Genomic DNA, 19,576 nt, shown 5'->3' with positions numbered 1-19,576 from the left:
TTTAGATTTTTATTTATTTATTTGACACAGAGAGAGAGACACAGCTAGAGAGAGAACACAAGCAGGGGGAGCGGGAGAGGGAGAAGCAGGCTCCTGGCCAAGCAGGGAGCCTGATGCGAGGCTTGATCCTAGGACCCTGGGATCGTGACCTGAGCCAAAGGCAGATGCTTAATGACTGAGCCACCCAAGCGCCCCCCCCCCTTTTTTTCCTTAAGAAATACTGTTTTACCAGAAATAACCCTAACTTTTAAGGTCATGCTGAATTTAAAGGAAGCCAGAATGTCCCCAAGTCCAGGGCTTGTTCTCGATAACGGAACTGCTAAAAGCGTTGTCTCTCCCATAGGTTGTTTGCCACTGGTCCCCGACGTGTGCAGAAATTGAGGAGAAACCTTAATAAATGTTCATAGTAATTTCACATTGTCACACCATTTAAGAGCCTTTTAAATTGTATTTTGTAAAAGTTTATTTTGTAAAGAATTAGAAATTAAAAAGAAAAAAAAAATCTTTCATTGCACTGACAGTTTGAGAAGCCCCGTTTGCACGTACCATCCTTGAAGTAAAGCATACTTACTTTACAAAAGCTGTCTGTGTCTGAAGGAGTTGTAAAGATGCAAATGTTTAGATGGAACTAGAGAGTAATGCTAAGTGAAATAAGTCAGAGGAAGATAGCTACCATATGATTTCACTCATATGTGGAATTTAAGAAACAAAAAGGATGAACATAGAGGAAGGGAAGGAAAAATAAAATAAGATAAAAACAGAGAGGGTAGCACACCATAAGAGACTGTTTACTATAAGGAACAAACTGAGGGTTGCTGGAGGGGAGGCGGGTGGGGGGATGGGGTGACTGGGTGATGGGCATTAAGGTGAGCACTTAATGGAATAAGCACTGGGTTGCAACTGATGAATCACTAAACTCTACCTCTGAAACTAATAATACAGTATATGTTAACTAAATTGAATTTAAATACAAAATAAAAAAAGATGCAAATGTTTTCTGATGAGTTAAATTGGTATAAATTATCCTAGCAGAATTCATTTGTGTTTTAATACTTAATTTTTATCTTTATAGCATATTGTTTGCAGACAGTGACCGAGGATAACCCAGAGCTGCTGAAATCTTTCAGTGCCCCAGCATTGCATGTACTGGAATCAGCAATGCTTTCTCCTGTCAGTTCCATGGAGTACATTCTATTAAAGACATTGGTGGCAGGTAAAATTTAGCCATAGGCGGCAGTGTGCTTTTTTTTTTTTTTTTAATGTTTCATTTATTTATTCATGAGAGTCAGAGGGAGGGAGAGAGAGAGAGAGAGGCAGAGGCAGAGGGAGAAGCAGGCTTCCCGCTGAGCAGGGAGCCCGATGTGGGACTCGATCCCAGGACCCTAGGATCCTGACCCGAGCCGAAGGCAGACGCTTAACCATCTGAGCCACCCAGACGCCCCGGCAGTGTGCTTTTTTAGTAATTTGTAATGGGTAGAGATGGAGGCCAAAATTCAGTCACTCGTTCATTTTCACCACATAATGACCTTTTGTGCTTATGTCTGTTCTGAAAATTGTAATATTTAAGTGGAGATCCTTAATTCAAGAGGTTATGCATAGTTGTGGAGCCTTCTAGAATAGGTTTCTTTTCAATTTAACAAGCTACTGTCTTTGTATAAAGAAGTGCTATTGTCAGGATCCTTTCTTGTTTATGAACCAGTGAGTTCAGAAATGGGCATGACGTGACCACTCTCTTTTCTATAAATTCTTTACCCCCAGCTCCTTTCTCCTTGGGATTTCTAAATGTAGAGATAAAAAATAATCTGGTGATCTGTTGAGTAATGGGTAATTTATATATTTTCTGTATATATCTTCTTCCTGCTCTTCCAGAGGTAATTTATCATGAGAGGTGTTGTTTTTTAGTAGTGAAGTACATGTAACATAGAGTTTACCATCTTGACCATTCTTGAGTGTATAGTTCAGTAATGTTAGGTACATTCACATTGTTGTGCAACCAATCTCCAGGACTCTTCATCTTGCAAAAGTGAAACTGCACACATTGAACAACTCCCCATTTTCCCATCCTCCCACCCCCAGCAGCCACCATCCTACTTTCTGTCTCTATGAACTTGACTATTTTAGGTGCCTCATCTAAGTGGAATTATACAGTGTTTTTCTTTTTCTGATTGGCTAATTTCATTTATTTTATTATTTTTAAATCTTTTTTTTTTTTAAGTAAGCTCTACACCCAATGTGGGGCTCAAACTCATGACCCCAAGATCAAGAGTTGCATGCTGTACGAACTATGACTAATTCATTTAGTATAATGTCCTCAGAGTTCGTCCTTGTAGTGTGTCAGAATTTCCTCCCTTTTTAAGGTTGAATAATGTTCCACTATGTGTATATATTTGACCACTCATCAGCAGATGGGCACTCGGGTCGGTGGCTATTGAGTAATGCTGCTGTGAATATGGGTGGACACATATCTGTTTGAGTCCCTGCTTTCAATTCTTTTGGGTCCATATCCAGGATGTATTTTTATTTTAACAGTGACTTGTTTTGTTTTGTTTTGTTTTTTTCAATTAGTTTGTCTGCCTACTTAATGGTAGCTCCTGTTCTGTTTTTTTTTTTTTTTTAAGATTTTATTTATTTGAGAGAGAGAAAGAGAGAGAGCATGAGAGGGGGAGGGTCAGAGGGAGAAGCAGACCCCCTGCTGAGCAGAGAGCCCGATGCGGGACTCGATCCCGGGACTCCAGGATCATGACCTGAGCCGAAGGCAGTCGCTTAACCAGCTGAGCCACCCAGGCGCCCCTCCTGTTCTGTTTTGATAAGCAAAAAACCAAGAACCTGCTGTCTGGTTTGTCCAGAAACCTTGGAATTTTTGTGCATTTCGTTTCTCTCTTGGAATATAAGAAGCTGCCTAGGAGGGCAGCTCAGGTTAAGATGAAAGAGAGCGAGGCAGCTTCATTTGTCGTTTCAAGTGAAACTTGATCAGCGTTCTCTCGGTCTGTTGCTGTGCGGTGTGTCTGAGAGAGGCATTGTGTGCCAAGGAAGAGAGATGATGATGCAGGACTGTAATAAAGGGAGCCGCCTCTGTGCGAAGCTTTTTTTTTTTTTTTTTGACATTTAATAAAAACTGAACACAGGCAGAGGGTTGGAGATTTTTTTTTTTTTTATATTACACCTGAGCTTAAAAGAACCAATCTTGTGGAAACTGTATTTAATAAAAGTTTTCACAGGCGAGTCCTTTGTCCTTACGTGCCTTTTCCCCCCAGGCACCATTTGGAACCTAAAGGACATTATTCCATCCAAGAGTCAGGCAGAAATCATAAATGCCATACTGAAGATCTTGTCTGACGTTCTGGACGTGGACGCTGGTGAGACGGTAATTCGAATGCATGAAGCCGAAAAGCAGAGGTTAGAAGCTGCTGCAGAGACGGAGGACGTGCTGGAGAGCACCAGCCGTGGCTCTCTGATGGAAGATGATGAAATGGAAGAGATCCCGCACAAAAGAAAAGTCAGAAGGAAAACCTTCATTTCTGATTTGCTTCCAGTAAGTCAGATTGATGCATGCAAGCCTGGATTCATACAGCCACTTTCTTCTAATAGGTATCCTGAGCTTTGTAGAACCTTGTCACGGCACAGTTATTACAAAGTGCAATTCAGTAACAGTCCGTCATGTTTCCCCATTGGCTCTCATTGCAGCTTTAGAAATCTACTCCCAGGGGGGAGAAAACATCTCCTGTCTAAAATGAAACTTTTCTATACAGAGGATTTCCAAGAGGGGAGAGACCAGTACTTCTGTAACACTTGAGAAACGTGCAGTCATCTTCCTAACTCCTGTGTCTCCCCTCTTCAGTTACACACTCTCGGCCAGATAGTCTTCATTACTGAAGGAGTTTGTACTTTGCTCCGGTGGTACTTGCATTCTTGTCTCTTTTGTTTTCATATTTATCCTTACCAAAATAGTAGGCTCAGCCCGCATTAATTAGCCCACCATTGCTGAGCAGAGAAGGTTGGGTGCTTGTGAGAACTGGTGGTTGTTCATGTTCACCGACACACTCGTGTTGGAGTAAAGGTAAGCAAGCTCAGGGGCAGGGAGCATTTCAGTGGAGCCAGTCAGCAGAGATGGAGCCATGCTTTGGGAAGATGTTTCCCCCCAAAGAAGGTCAACGAGTAGTTGGGAAGGCAGGGAGGACAGTGACTTGGCTTTATTCGTTCAGGTGCACATTTTCTGTGCTCCTGGTGTGTGCCAGGCACTGTGCCGAATGCTGATGCTAGAAAGACGATTAGGACATTTTTATTGTCTTCAGGGACCTTTTCTGTCTTGGGAGGACAGACTCATAATTAGGATACATGACAGTGCTCGTGCTGAGAGCGGGGATAGGGCTGCGCACAGTTTTGAGGGAGTAGTTTGTAGAGCGAGGCACGCCGCATAGACAGCCTTGATGGGAGAGGAGAGGCTGAGGTTGTCAGAGAAGGCTTTTTGGATAGAACACCTAGCTGTCTTAAAGGATGGGATGGGAGCAGCGTGGTGAAAGCAGGTTAGTGTCGTTAGGGGGCCTGGAGGCTGGGAGATGGGTTAGGCCACTGACGGCATTCTGAAGAAAGATGACGGAGGCTGAACTGCAGGAACCCTAGCCCTGTCCTCGCAGGCTTTCTGCACTTCCAGGTGTGGCCTCTCCTGATCCTGAACTGAAACTAAGAGCTGTCTTCATTCAGAGTCTTAAGAGTTTTGAGAAGTTTATGCCCAATATAAGAGTTCTTTAAATGGAATATACCTGAAAAGAAATATAACAGTATCCTCCTTTCCTGGATTCACAAAGTGTTGTAAAGCATGAATTGGTGGTATTTTAATGAAATCATAATGTTGTCATGAGAACTACTTTCCCAGCCCCCATGGATAGATAGCCCTTAGGTGCACAGCATCCTGTTAAATCCTGGGGTGAATATAAACATGAGAAGGCTGCCCCACCCTTGAGCTGCTTGCAAGTCATAAAGTTGCTTCAAAATCATAGCACTGCTTTTGGTGTGGGCGGGCACATATTTGAACGCCCAATTTACTGCTTGTTCTATAGTCTGAGTAAAATTTAAAATAAGTAAAACAAGATAGACAAAGGCAGAGCCCTAACAGTATTTTCTCTGCAGTTTGACATTGGAAGGGTGAGTTACAGATCTGGGACAGACGTGCTTCCCCCTCCCCCCCGGGGGGGAAAGTCAGGATGTGACTGATCAGGGCTTGGAGGCTCTGCAGCTGTGGTCTTGCATGGACTGGCCCGACCGAAAACACGTGTACCGTGACTGACCACGCCGACTTCCCACCAGCAGGAGCGGGGAGTACAGTTGGGTTGTAAGGGAACTCTGAAGTGTCTGAAATCCCTTGCAGGGAGGGGGAGAGTGGCGCACTTGCGTCCTTCCACTGCTCCCCCAGGGACTCCTATAGGGAGAAGGTGGGGACTGAGATCCACATCTACCAAGATTCAGTGCCACCGTGTAAAAAGTACTGAAAATTAACCGTCATTTAGGCATTTACTTTTCTTCGTATTATTTAAAAATAGAACATTGCTGCTCATAAAATGCAGCGTTTTCTCATAAGGAAAGCTTGCTTTTTAAAGTCTCTTAACATAACTGAGTAGACCAGATGATTAACATGATGGTCAGTCAGCCAATGTTTAAGTGCCTGTACGGTGCCTGTATTTGCCTGGAATACAAATGTAATGTCCGACAGCTCTGGTCTTCCCACTGCTTGGTGGCTGGTGCAGGAGGCCTTCGGAATCAACCTTTAATTTGCATAATTTAAAGTAAGAAAGTACAACCACGAATATGTAAAGAGAACCAACCGAAGTTGTCATTTTAACATATGCAGAAGTAGAGGAGTCTCTTGCCCAGCTTCCACTGTTACCCAGTGATCAAATCATAGTCTGTTTTATTTCATCTATTTCCCCACCTTGCATATTTTGGAGCAAATCTCAGATGTCATAACATTTCTTTTTTTTTTTTTAAGGTTTTATTTATTTATTTGAGGCAGACAGAATGAGAGAGAGAGAGCACATGAGAGGGGGGAGGGTCAGAGGGAGAAGCAGGCTCCCCGCCAAGGAGGGAGCCCGACGCGGGACTCGATCCAGGGACTCCAGGATCATGACCTGAGCTGAAGGCAGTCGCTTAACCAACTGAGCCACCCAGGCGCCCAAGATGTCATAACATTTCATCGAGATTGGTTCTTTATGTTCATTTGATGACAATAAGAAGCAGAGAATGGTTCTGATCAGGAGAGTTATAAAGAAGTAGAACTTAATTTCAGGGTTCTTCTGAGCCAGATTTTCATACATCTCTAGGGGATGAGAGCTCAGCAACATCTCTTATTTAGCTTTGAGTCTCTAATAAACTTTTGTTTACTTGAATATCATACACACACAAAGCAGGTAGGAATAGTTTTTATATATCTTCTTCCCAGCAGTAAAAGGAATACAAATAACATTCCTAAGCTACATCTTTTAAATGAGCACTTTGCTTTTAAAATAATTTTTATCAAAAATAATTATCTTTTAATAATAATTTTACTATTTTAAATTTATTTTTATTATTATTTTATTGTTATTGTTATAGATTTGATTTTTAAGTAATCCCTACACCCAGTGTGGGCCTTGAACTCACAACCCCGAGATCAAGAGTCGCATGCTCTCCCGACTGAGCCAGCTAGGTGCCCTTGTTTATTTATTTATTTATTTATTTATTTATTTATTTATTTATTTTTTTATTGTTGTGTTAATCCCCATACATTACATCATTAGTTTTAGATGTAGTGTTACATGATTCATTGTTTGTGCATAACACCCAGTGCTCCATGCAGAACGTGCCCTCCTCAATACCCATCACCAGGCTAACCCATCCTCCCACCCCCCTCCCCTCTAGAACCCTTATTATTTTTTAATAATAACTTTGAACATGGTTCAAAATTGCAGTCAAATTGTTACACAAGAAGTTGCTGGAGGATTATAAATCAGTATGAACATTCTGGAAAGGAAAATAGGAACATGTCACAGGATCTATAGGTAGTCCTTTGACCCAGTAAATCTAAGGAAATGAGAAATCCAGGTAATTTGAAATATTCCAAATTAAATGATCGTGTATCCATTTAATGGAATATTGTACAGGCATTAAAAGACAATTAGAAGCTTGTTGAAAGGGGGAAACATTCAGATGATAAAATACGCATTATTTTTAGCCTAGGAACTATTCTGGAATATCAACATAGCTATTTCACTTTTCATAGGTAACTTGAGAATTAAGGTTATGTGAATTTCTACAACCCATTTTAAGTTCATGTTAATTATTTCCAGAGAAGGAAGTTCTCCCCTTTCTTCAGTCTTTTTTTTTTTTTTTTTAATTTATTTATTTGACAGAGAGATAGCACAAGTAAGCAGAGTGGCAGGCAGAGGGAGAGGGAGAAGCAGGCTCTCTGCTGAGCAGGGAGCCCGATGCGGGGCTCGATCCCAGGAGCCTGGGATCATGACCTGAGCCGAAGGCCCCTTTCTTCAGTCTTAAAGAAATGCCTTTTATTTTTTTTTTAAGATTTTATTTGTTAGAGATAGTGAGAGAGAGCACAAGCTGGGAGGAGAGGGAGAAGCAGACTCCCTGCTGATCAGGGAGCCCGATGCAGGACCATGAGATCATGACCTGAGCCAAAGGCCGACACTTACCCTACTGAGCCACCCAGGCACCCCAAAGAAATGCTTTCTTGCAGGGTTCAGAGAAAGCCAGGAAGCCAAGCCTGTCTGCACCTTAGCCAAGCTCTGTTGGTCACATAAGGGCTCGTTAGTAGTTCTTGTTAATGCAGTCTTTTCCAACGAGACGTCTAAGCATCTAAAAGCTGGTTTGTTGTGTATAAGTGGCTGGTCTCTGAAATGAGCTCTTGTGTTAATCTTAGTGTTCTGAGCTACTTCTTAACACACTGGATTAAGTTTCAGGGTGAATTCAGTTCAGAATTCCAGAATATTTATCTTTTCTCTCCAGCTACCTAAAATAACTGTGCAGATAGATGGAAGCCCAGTTAACGCGGCCTGCTGCTCAGTGCCAGGAGCAATCATAATGCTTGTTTGTGCTTCAGCACGTTATGACTTTTCTTCTGGCTGCCCCATCCCCCATGCATTCTATTCCAAGGGTAAAAATCATCCAGTAGGCTCTAGCTAAGGACATTCACGTGAAAATACTTTCCCAAACATTGAGAGTTAGTTGGTTGTTTATTTATTTATTTATTTTTTAGCCCACTGACAAGGAACTGAGAGAGACCATAGCATTGTTGACGGCTCAGCAGACTGCTCTGGAAATTGTCGTCAACATGTGCTGCAGTGAAGGTTTGTTACCAGTTTATACGTTTAGACATTCTCCCCCTGGACTGAAAGGGTAGCTTCCATGAGTTTTCTTAAATATTCCACTTACATGTGGTTTGCACTCTTCCCAGATCCCTCTGATGATGAGTGGGAAGAGCTTTCTAGCAGTGATGAGAGCGATGCATTTATGGAGAATTCCTTCAGTGAGTGCGGTGGGCAGCTGCTGTCTCCCCTTTGCCTCTCCCATGAGGTTCACACCGCGTTCACCAACTACCTCATCCCAAAGAAGGTAGTCTGTTTCAAGTCCAACCTCATTGTGGAGCATGGGAAGGGCTTGAGAGAGCTATTCACCGTGTATGCAAAAGAGGTTTGCTCGCACTTCCAGACTGTGGGTAATTGGTAAGAAAGAAGCTAGAACTAACAGTAGTGGGAGTACGCTGGAAAGTAGATCCTTCCCAAGCCTAACCATTTCACTTAGAGGCAGTAGGTTGGGGCTTGATAAAGGGATTGTGTGTAAAAGGATGCTAGTCGTTAACCTTTGCTTTACTGCCTTTCTTGAATCTAGATTTTTGAGAAAACTGCCTTTCCAAACAGCACTGCAGTTGACATATGTTTTAGGAGTCCCACTTGGAAATCTTTGGTCAGAAAGTAAGAACTTTTCTGTTTTCAAAACTCTTTGTCATTGTTATTACATGAAAGGATGGACCACTAACTAGAAGAAGCTGACTTCCCCCAGATTCAAGAGTTCTGTTCCTGTGCATATTCTCTAGGAAAATATGTGCATATGTGCACTAAGCCATGAGAACGTGAATAGCAATGTGGTTCCAGTTGCCCCAACCAGGAAGCAACCTCAGTGTCCATCGGTGGCAGAGTGGAGAAATAAATTTTGACATAATCACACAGTAGAATATATACAGCAGTTAAAAAAAATCTGAGCTAGAACATTGAGCAAGAAAGCAAAGCACAAAAGAATATACACTGATTCTGTTTTTACAAAGTTCAGTAACTGGCAACGCTTAACTATTTTGTTTTAGGATACATAGGTAGTAAACCTATAAAGTAGAGCAGGGAACTGTTTACCATAAAAGTCCAGATAGTGGTGACTTTTAGGGGTCGGAAAGGTGGGGCGAGATAGGGAAGGGATAGATGCGCTGTGAGGGTGTTAGCCGTGTTTCTTATCTTGGGGCACGGTGTTTGCTTTATAAACTATGAAACTCTGTATGTGCGTTGAGCACTTTATGTATAATGTCCTATTTCACAATTCAGAATTGTTTTGCCAATGTCGCCATGCATAAAAATTCTTCTGAATAAATTCCTTATGACTCATAAGTGAGCTGTGCCTCAGGCCCTGAGTGCTCAAGCATTTTGATGAGGTAGATAATCAGGTCACCTTAAGATTCTTTGTTAATAGCCATACATCTTCTGCGTTCAGATATCCCCAGTCAGAGCCTGAAGCTTAGGTTAAAAGTGAATACTGAATTCTGTTGGGTAACTGTTAGAGAAACAGACCGCATTCTTTGCCTTCCTATCCAGAATGAACACTATTCAGTGCAGAGCCCTCGTGTGTCTCCAGAGTCTTGTATCCCTCCTGGATGTGGACCATCTCGGGGGACCTGCAGCCCTGCAGACACTTGCACAACATCTGTCCCAGCTGCTTTTTGCTCAGCCAGGTAAACATTTAGGCCTCATTGTGAAAGACTATTTGGATCGAGCAGAGTTTTGAAGGGTGAGGAACTTGGACTTTGGCATTGTGTCGTGCTTGTCATCCAGCCTGCAGAAACCTTTCCCAAGCACTAAGAGTCAGATTTATAGTTGCCAGTGGCATTGAGTCCAAACAACATACGTAAGCTGGTCTGTGGGTTATACTGTTATTTTTTATTAAAATTGCATCCAGTTATGTCAGGCCAATAAGGCTGAATCACAAATATCATAAGTATTAGGCCCCATGAAGATATTTGCTTAATTCTCTAGTCTTTATTTTTCTTCTTAAACAAAGAACCATTTGATTTACATTTGATTGGCTAATCCGTACATGTATTACAGAATTCACAAGTTATTAGAGGGTGTAAAGCGGAAAGCCTCTCTCCTCTTCCTCATACCATCCAGTTCCTCTCCCTGAGTCAGTCGCTGTTACGGTTTCTTGTGTGTTCTTCCAGAGAGATTCTCAGTATAAAAAGTATGCATGTGTGTTCTTAAGGCAGATGGTAGACTACCAGACATAGAGTATTGTACCCTGCTTTTTTCTAACATTTCTTTCTTCAAGCACTTTTGCATGGTAAGAGATGTTACTAAGGTCTCTAATATGGATTAATTTCATTTGTACACAGAAACTTAGAGAGATAGTATATGTAGTTAACTATTCTTTCTAAATGGCCTAGCTGTACAAGGGTTATTGCGTGCTCCTCTACCAGGTTTTCATAGTTTGTGGTAGAATCTCATTTGACTTGGCCACATCGAATTATAGCAGCTCAAACCAAACGAAAGAGACTGAGAGGGAGGGAAAAATAGTATTTTATGTAGTAAAGGAAAATTCTCCACATTACCTACCCAGCATGCATGTCTGCAGTGAGGGTAATTGAGAGATAAGAATCTGCTGCTCTCAGCTCCTCAATTTCAGAGTGTCTTCAGGGAGTTTTTGAAGGTAAGCTTGAAGATATGTAATACTTGCTTTCTGCACTAACTTTAAAATTTCATCACCAAATAAGCTATAACTCCACTGTGTAACATTCAGCGTAGTATTCATATATCTCATTGTAAACTATTTAACTTTTCTTCTTCTAAGACGCCACATTAAGTCAAGAGTTGTAACTCTTAGGGGACACATGATTGGCTCAGACGGAGAGGCACGTGACTCTTGATCTCAGGGTCCTGAGTTCGAGCCCCATGTTGGAGGTAGAGATTACTTACATAAATAAAACTTAAAAAAAGAGTTGAAACTCTTTTTTTTTATTTTTATTTTTTTAAAGATTTTATTTATTTATTTGAGACAGAATGAGAGAGAGAGAGAGACCACATGAGAGCGGGGAGGGTCAGAGGGAGAAGCAGACTCCCCGCCGAGCAGGGAGCCCGATGCGGGACTCGATCCAGGGACTCCAGGATCATGACCTGAGCTGAAGGCAGTCGCCCAACCAACTGAGCCACCCAGGCGCCCGTCAAAATATGGTCGCTTTTGACTAAATACAAGCTTCTATACAAATATTCATTCAGGAGTTGTTCCCCAGTTCTTTTTTTTTTCCTCAAGTGTTTTTTTTTGTTTTTAAGTAATCGCTATACCCAGTGTGGGCCTCGAGCTCAATGACCCTGAGATCAAGGGTCGCACGCTTTAACGACTGAGCCAGCCAGGTGCCCCACTCCCCAGTTCTTCTAGACATCTATTTTTTTTTTTAAGATTTTATTTATTTATTTGACAGAGGCAGCGAGAGAGGGAGCACAAGCAGGGGGAGTGGGAGAGGGAGAAGCAGGCTTCCCGCAGAACAGGGAGCCTGATGGAGGGCTCAATCCCAGGACCCTAGGATCATGACCTGAGCCGAAGGCAGGCGCTTAATGACTGAGCCACCCAGGCGCCCTATTTTTTTTTAAGAGTTTATTTGAGAGAGAGAGAGAGAGAGAGCGAGCAGGGGGGAGGGGCAGACGGAGACGGAGAAGCAGGCTCCCTGCTGAGCAGGGAGCCCAACATGAGGCTCCATCCCAGGACCCTGGGATCATGACCTGAGCTGAAGGCAGACGCTTAACTGACTGAGCCACCCAGGCATCCCTATTTTGCACTCTTACCAAGTTAATACAAGGTACTGTGCACTTAATAGTGCATGTTTCAGAAGTTCTAGGTCAGTTTTTAAAAATGAAGTAAATGTTCAGAAACCCATATATAGTTATTGTTCTGTCTCTGCCAACCTTCCAGCATTTGTCAGTCAGCAGATACAGTTTTCCAGTGATCTCAGACTGTGCATTCTTTAGCTGGTGTGATCATGTGAAAACCGTGCCCAGCCACACCTAAGACAGGATATAGACAAGACTGGGCAAGCTCTGGCTACAGAGGTGGCTTGTTGCTGTGAGCCGGCCCGATAACTATAGCTTTATGTATTTGTCTCCCAGCTTTATAAACTAGGCAGAGATCTGGATGGCATGGGGGGGATGGGGCGGTTACTGGAGAGGGGATGTTTTATCTGACTTTTGCTAACATTCTGGCTCCCACCAACCCAGCCGAATGTCCATGGTGGAGGAGGGGGAGGGCTGCTATTGCTCAGGCCCACTCCCTCCACCCCTTCACGTGGGCTCCCTGTAGGTTGCTGGGCCAAACGGGGTTGTGCACAGCCAGGCCCCTAGGTGAGCAGGCCTAGCCTATCACTGCTTCCAGGACGTGCCTACCCTGAGGGAATCCTGTCTGCCTGAGTGGCAGAACAAATCGCCATTTTTCGGTGGGAGTCCCAGGCAAGGTACCAGAAGCTCCCATCTCCAACCAGCATAGAGTTTGTTGCACTTGCAGGAAAGCTCACATGTTCTGTGCCTCTGCTGTACAGAAAACACATGGGTGTGTTCCTCCCGGTTCAGCTGGCTCTTTGTGGTCACTTATGCTTACACATTTATCACCTGGATGATCACAGGAAAATGATACCACGCTCGGCCTTGGAGAAATAATGGAAAGTTTCTCAATTGTGGGAACATATAATTAAACACTTTACGTAAATTCCAAGTTCATGGTATTGTTGACAGAACCTTTTCTTATCAGAATGAAATTTTCGATAAAGGAGAATTGCTTATATTTAGAGATGGTATTCTAAAATTCCTTTGGCACATTGAGATTTATTAAATAACGTAATCTTGTGGGGTCTGTGTGGATAGTGTGAACTGTTACTGGAGAACTTTCTGGGGAGGATGGGGCCAAATTTTTCTAGCTTTTTGTGTTACCATGTTTGAACGTTAAATGTATGAGGATCGTACAACTCTGCCTAACTTGCTTTACTTTTAATCCTAATGTATTTTAATGCTAAAATTAAAAAGTATAAATTAAATAAATTAAAAGTATAAATAAATCTCTTTCTGAATAGTTATAAAATTTGTGATACATTTTGTTTGCGGCTGCCATCAGAGATAAAAGGAGAAAGTTGTCAGTAGATTCTGGTCCTTGCATTCTCAGTACATTAATATCTGTCTCCTTCATTAAAAACTATGGATCTTCAAACCATCAAGAAAATTTTAGCAATGTTGTGTTTTCAGATTGGGTCAGTCTATCATTTGCTCCATTGCATGGGTTCTATAATCACTTAGGGTTCCCTGTTTTCCCACATTTGGGAAAGCAAAAAGCTGTTTTTCACTATAATTAGGATGATAGTAGCACCCATTCTGGAATATGTTTCCTATTCTATATCAGAACATTGGAAATCAGTCTGAAAAAGTCACCTAAATAAAAATTTGCTGCTTGGCTACTTGTGGGTTGACTGTTTACCTACATTTAGGTGTGCTACAGATTCTTACATGCTGTACAAAGTTGTTGAGGGGAAAGATGTTTTCAGTCACCTCTTTTGTTTAACTTCTGTTGACATTTACTTAATTTCTTTAACAGTACCACATGTGTTGACCTTTTAGTGAGAATTTGTCAGAAAGGCAGGGTAGATTGAAGCTTCTTTCCCAAGTTTGGATAAATGACCAGAAATGTGAACTCAGTAAAAATCACCCGAATGTTTTCCTTAATTTAGGGAGAGTATGAATTACACATAATGTAAAACAGTAACGTGATTTAGATTAGGGTTTTGAATCTAAGGTAATGGTTATTTTTCTAAGAATGCAAGACCAAAAAAATGCTTCTGAGTGTGTTCTATTTCGTATTGAATGATTTCTTCATGATATAGTTCCATTGTTTTATGTGCACTTCATGAATTTCTAGGGCTACACTTCATAGCTGTAATCAAATATAAATATAAATATAACCTACTTTTTGAATTTTAGTAGTAACAACTTCACACCAATTTTTGAGTGCCTTTTGGGTACTAGGCTTTATGAGTGAGGCATTATTACTCCAGCTTCCTGGTAAGGAAGCTGGGATTTAGAGAGGTTGAGGAACTCCTTCAGGGGCACTCATTCCTTTCGCCCATACTTTTTTTTTTAAGATTTTATTTATTTATTTGACAGAGAACACAAGCATGGGGAATGGAAGGCAGAGGGAGAGAAGGAAGCAGGCTCTCCGCTGAGCAGGGAGCCCGATGCGGGCCTCGATCCAGGACCCTGGTATTGTGACCTGAGCCGAAGGCAGATGCTTGACACTTAACCAACTGAGACACCCAGGCACCCCTAGCCCATACTTATTGACCACTCTATGCCATACACCACTCTAGGTCCAAGGGATACAGGTGCGAATGAGATAGGCAAGACCGGAATGCTTAGGAGCTTACAATCTCAGATGAATAAAGATGTAAATGTAATTTCGTCTAGGAAGAAAAAAATAAAAGAATTGGTTGACATGGTGGCTGGTTCCAAGGGCCTATTAGATGGGTTCATGTGGAAAGGGCTGTCTGAAGAGGTGACATTTGACCAGAGGCCAAAAGGAGAGGTCACATAATGTCAGAGGCAGGATTCCATCCCAGGTCTGTCTGATCCTAAAGCTATCCTAGTATCCGTTCTGTGAAATTTACAGGAATTCCCTACTTCAGTACATAATGTATATCTGGTCATGAGAGGCAAAAAATATAATAAGCTTTGATTTAGATTTGTGTGGAAGCTGCCTCATTCTCATGCAGGCAGCCCCAAAAGGGGCGTTGGAATCTTCATAAGGCCCCAGGCACCAAGGGGTCAGAAAGCCAAGGCTTAAAACAACAATAATCATGTGTTTTCTCATGGTTTCTATAGGTCAGGAATTTAGTGCATAGTGGAGATGGTTTGTCTCTACACAATGTTTAGGCCAGGGGTTCTCAACTAGGGGCAACCCCCCCTCCGACACTGCAACCCCCCCCCCCCCGGGGGCCATTTAGAAATGTCTAGAGGCATTTTTTGTTTTACAACTTCGGGGTTGCTGCTGTTACCTAGAGGGTGGAAGCCAGGGATGCTGCTAAATATCCTATAGTGTACAGGGGATCCCAAAGAATTACCTGTCCAAAATGCCCATAGTGGTAGGGTTGAGAAAACTCTACCCTAGGGCTTCTGCTGGAAAACAAGGAGCCAGAATCATCTGAAGTCTTGTTCATGTTGATGGTTGGCTCACAGGGGCTGTCAGCCAGAACAAGATGACCTTGCCATGTGACCTAGGGCAAGAGTTGAGAGAAGAGAGCAAACACATGTGAGTCAGGTGCGAATCATGTTGCCTTTCATGACTTAGCATGTCATGTTCATGTGTCCTGTTGGTTGATGTCACAAAGTACCCCCAGATTCAAGGGGTGGGGAAATAGACTGTTGTGGTTATTTTTGGACAATATAATCTACCACGGCAAGTCCATCGCTTTCCCTTCCCACCAAAGGGGTAAGAAAGAAAAGAGTAAAAATGAGCAGGAATGGGAAGGGGAAGTTGGGTCAGTAAATACAACTGTAGAAGCCACTGAAACCACGGAGGTATAGTGGCCCAGCCCTGCGCAAGCAACAGTTCTTGGCTAGGCAGTGGGTTTGGGTTGGCCAGGAAGAACTCTGATTTGGGAGACATCGCCATGTGAGGTCTGCCCAGCACCGTGATGGCAATCTGTGAAAAGCTGAATTCTGTCTACGAAAGCTAGCTCAGGTGTATCATGTGCTAAAGAGCGAGGTAAAGGGCGCCTGGGTGGCTCAGTCGTTAAGCGTCTGCCTTCAGCTCAGGTCATGATCTCAGGGTCCTGTGATCGAGCCCCGTTTCGGGTTCCCTGCTCAGCGGGAAGCCTGCTTCTCCCTCTCCCACTCCCCTGCCTGTGTTCCTGCTCTCGCTATCTCTCTCTCTGTCAAATAAATAAATAAAATCTTAAAAAAAAAAGAGCGAGGTAAATGAAAATCCAGTGCCTAGAAGGCAAGGACTGTCTGCAGAACGCTCCCTTGTTACAGTTATTTCAATTGTGGACATCTTTTCAAAGTCAAGTATTCAGTTCACAGGGGGCTGTTAACCAGAAGTCTTGGCTTAACATCAAAAATGTTTTAATTATGGGCGCCTGGGTGGCTCAGTCGGTTAAGCGACTGCCTTCGGCTCAGGTCATGATCCCGGGGTCCTGGGATCGAGTCCCCCGTCAGGCTTCCCGCTCTGCAGGGAGCCTACTTCTCCCTCTCCCACTCCCCCTGCTTGTGTTCCCTCTCTTGCTGTGTCTCTGTCAAATAAATAATAAAAATAAAATCTTTAAAAAAAATGTTTTAATTATAATAGCATATTAACATGCGGTGTTTTGATTGTTTTTTTTTTTTACAAAATAGCTTGTCTTAGAGAAAGACAAATTTATATTTCACTTTTGTGTTTTAGATTTTGCTAAGCATGTTGACTTTCTAGAAGCCATAAGTAGTGCCTTGAGGGCCCTTTTGCAAACAATGGCCTCCAAGAACATTTCTCAGGTAAGATTTTTTAAAAATTTTATATGAAACCTGCAAAGATTCCGTATTATGGAAGCAAAATTCATTACTTAACTGTTTTTTTTAAAGTATTTATTTCTATTATAAGAGTAATGTATGATCCTTGTAAAAAGAAAGCAAAAATGCTTAAAATAAAAAATAAAATATTTTGCTTCTTCCCACCACTGCCACTAACACACAGATTTTTTTATCTTGACATACCTGTCATAAATATTTTCTCTGAATGTCATTTGTCTTCTTCAGTAACATTTTACAGAAATTATCAAGCATGCCCACTGACCCTCCACAGTGATCCATCGGCATCTCTGTGATAGGTGCTTTCCCACTTGTATTCTTTACTTTTTATTAAGGAAATTTTCAGACGTCTCTAAAAGCACAGATGATAGTATCGTGAACCACAAGGGTCACAGAGTTGGCAACATCCTGGCATTCTTGTTCTCTTCATCTCCCTTACACTTTTGTTTTTGTTTCCTGGACTGCTTTAAAGCAAATCATGTTCCTTCACCCATAAGTATTTTATTACATGCTTCATTATGTGTCTGTGACAGAAAATGGACTTCTAAAAAACTTAACTACAGTACCATTACCCCCAAATTAACAGACATTGCTTAATTATCATTTGATATACAGCCTAAGCTCAGTTTTTTCTGATTGCCACAAAAATGTCTTTTTCAGTTGTTTTATTCAAATCAGAATCCAAATGCTTTTGGTTGATACTTTGGTTTAAAAAAAATTTTTTTTAAAGATTTTATTTATTTATTTATTTATTTATTTATTTATTTATTTATTAATTAGAGAGTGAGCGAGAGAGAAACAGCATGAGAGGGGAGAAGGTCAGAGGGAGAAGCAGGCTCCCAGCTGAGCCGGGAGCCCGATGTGGGACTCGATCCCAGGACCCTGGGATCATGACCTGAGCTGAAGGCAGACGCTTAACCAACTGAGCCACCCAGGCGCCCAAAAAAATTTTTTAACGGCTTTAGTGAGATTTAATTCACATACCAACCATACAATTCACCCATTTAAAGTGCACAATTCAGGGGCGCCTGGGTGGCTCAGTTGGTTAAGCATCTGCCTTCTGCTTAGGTCGCGATCCCAGGGTCCTGGGATCGAGTCCCGTATCAGGCTCCCTGACCAGTGGGGAGTCTGCTTCTCCCTCTGCCCCTCACCCCACTTGTGCTCTTTCTCACTCTCTCTCTCTCAAATAAATAAAATCTTTAAAAAAAAAATAAAGTGCACAACTCAGTGGTTTTTAGTATATTCACAGATTCTTAAATCTCTTAATTTAAAATATTCCCCCCACCAACCTCCCTTTTCCTGTATTATTTATTCATTGAAGAAGCTGTCATTTGTCCTGTAGAAGTTTTCCCATTATGAGATTTGGCTAGCTTCTCACGATGGTATTGTTGACATGTCCCTCTCTTGTCCATATATCCTATAAACTGGGAACTAGGTGTGGAGTCTTAATTAGAGTCAGGATCAGATTTTTTGGCAAGAATAATTCACAGTGCTGTATATATTTTTTACTTTTATATCACAAATTATATATTTTCATAAATTAGTGATGTTAAGATTAATCAGTGGATTCAGGGCACCTGGGTGGCTCAGTCGGTAAAGCGGCTGCCTTCGGCTCAGGTCATGATCTCGGGGTCCTGGGATTGGGTCCCTCATCAGGCTCCGTGCTCAGAAGGGAGTCTGCTTCTCCCTCTTCCTCTGCCCCTCCCCTGACTCATGTGTTCTCTCCCTCTCTCAAGTAAATAAATAAAATCTTTTTTTATTTTTTAAAAGGTTTTTATTTATTTATTTGACAGAGAGAGACACAGTGAGAGAGGGAACACAAGCAGGGGGAGTGGGAGAAGCAGGCTTCCCACAGAGCAGGGAGCCTGATGTGGGGCTCGATCCCAGGACCCTGTGATCATGACCTGAGACGAAGGCAGATGCTTAACAACTGAGCCACCCAGGCGCCCCTAAAATCTTTTTTTAAAAAAAAGTATTAATCAGTGGATTCACCATTTTATCAGTGGTGCAAAATGGAGACATCTTAATTTTGTCATTTCTTTTACGTTTATTAGCTGTGATTCTTCTCTAAGTAAGAACTTTTTGTCTCATCAGTTATTTGGTAACTTTGAAATAAAGTTCATACCAAAAAGATAGGATTTTTCCAGAATAATAAATTAGTGCCCTTAGCAATCTCTAAAAGTGATCAGTGAGGTTTTGTTTTTTTTTCAGTGAGGTTTTTTTAAAATATCATTATGAACTTGTGGGGTTATTTTGTTTGTTTTGTTTTTAAGATTGATTGATTTGAGAGAGAGAGCACAAGTGGGAGGGGGAGAGGGAGAGAGAATCCCAAGCAGATTCCCCACTGAGCACAGAGCCCGACTTGGGGCTCGATCTCACAACCCTTCTAAGACTGTATAGGCAAATTGCTGTGTTTTAAAGTTACTTGACAAAGTTCTCTTTGTGACTTGTTATAAAGTTAGCTTCAGTTGTTTTAGCTTTCATTTTTTTTTTAGCTTTCCTTTTTTTAAGAAACTTATTTTTTTTGCTTTAATTTCTATTTTTTAATTATATAAAATATTTACACAGTTTCAGAGTTAAAATTGAAACAAGATATATTCAGGGAGGGGCGCCTGGGTGGCTCAGTTGGTTAAGCGACTGCCTTCGGCTCAGGTCATGATCCTGGAGTCCCGGGATCGAGTCCCGCATCGGGCTCCCTGCTCAGCAGGGAGTCTGCTTCTCCCTCTGACCCTCCTCCCTCTCATGTG

At 42.0% G+C, this 19,576-nt stretch overlaps 1 protein-coding gene across 6 annotated transcripts in view; it reads left to right on the top strand.

The window, feature by feature from the left end:
* The window catches only part of HEATR3 (HEAT repeat containing 3), a 41,323-nt gene that overhangs the window by 9,279 nt on the left and 12,468 nt on the right, over window positions 1-19,576 (top strand). For all 6 annotated transcript variants that reach the window (XM_031024896.2, XM_006730387.3, XM_081806611.1 and 3 more), the window contains 7 exons: window positions 1,073-1,213; window positions 3,255-3,532; window positions 8,243-8,333; window positions 8,441-8,598; window positions 8,875-8,957; window positions 9,843-9,979; window positions 16,708-16,796. In XM_031024896.2, coding sequence (XP_030880756.1) covers window positions 1,073-1,213; window positions 3,255-3,532; window positions 8,243-8,333; window positions 8,441-8,598; window positions 8,875-8,957; window positions 9,843-9,979; window positions 16,708-16,796 — 977 coding nt within the window. The remainder of the gene's footprint in view (window positions 1-1,072; window positions 1,214-3,254; window positions 3,533-8,242; window positions 8,334-8,440; window positions 8,599-8,874; window positions 8,958-9,842; window positions 9,980-16,707; window positions 16,797-19,576) is intronic.

Source organism: Leptonychotes weddellii, chromosome 16, assembly GCF_054177405.1.
Source record: "Leptonychotes weddellii isolate Sample4059 chromosome 16, ASM5417740v2, whole genome shotgun sequence".
Lineage (NCBI taxonomy): Eukaryota > Metazoa > Chordata > Mammalia > Carnivora > Phocidae > Leptonychotes > Leptonychotes weddellii.
Note: the sequence above shows the minus strand (reverse complement) of the source record. Positions and strands in the feature narration are given on the sequence as shown.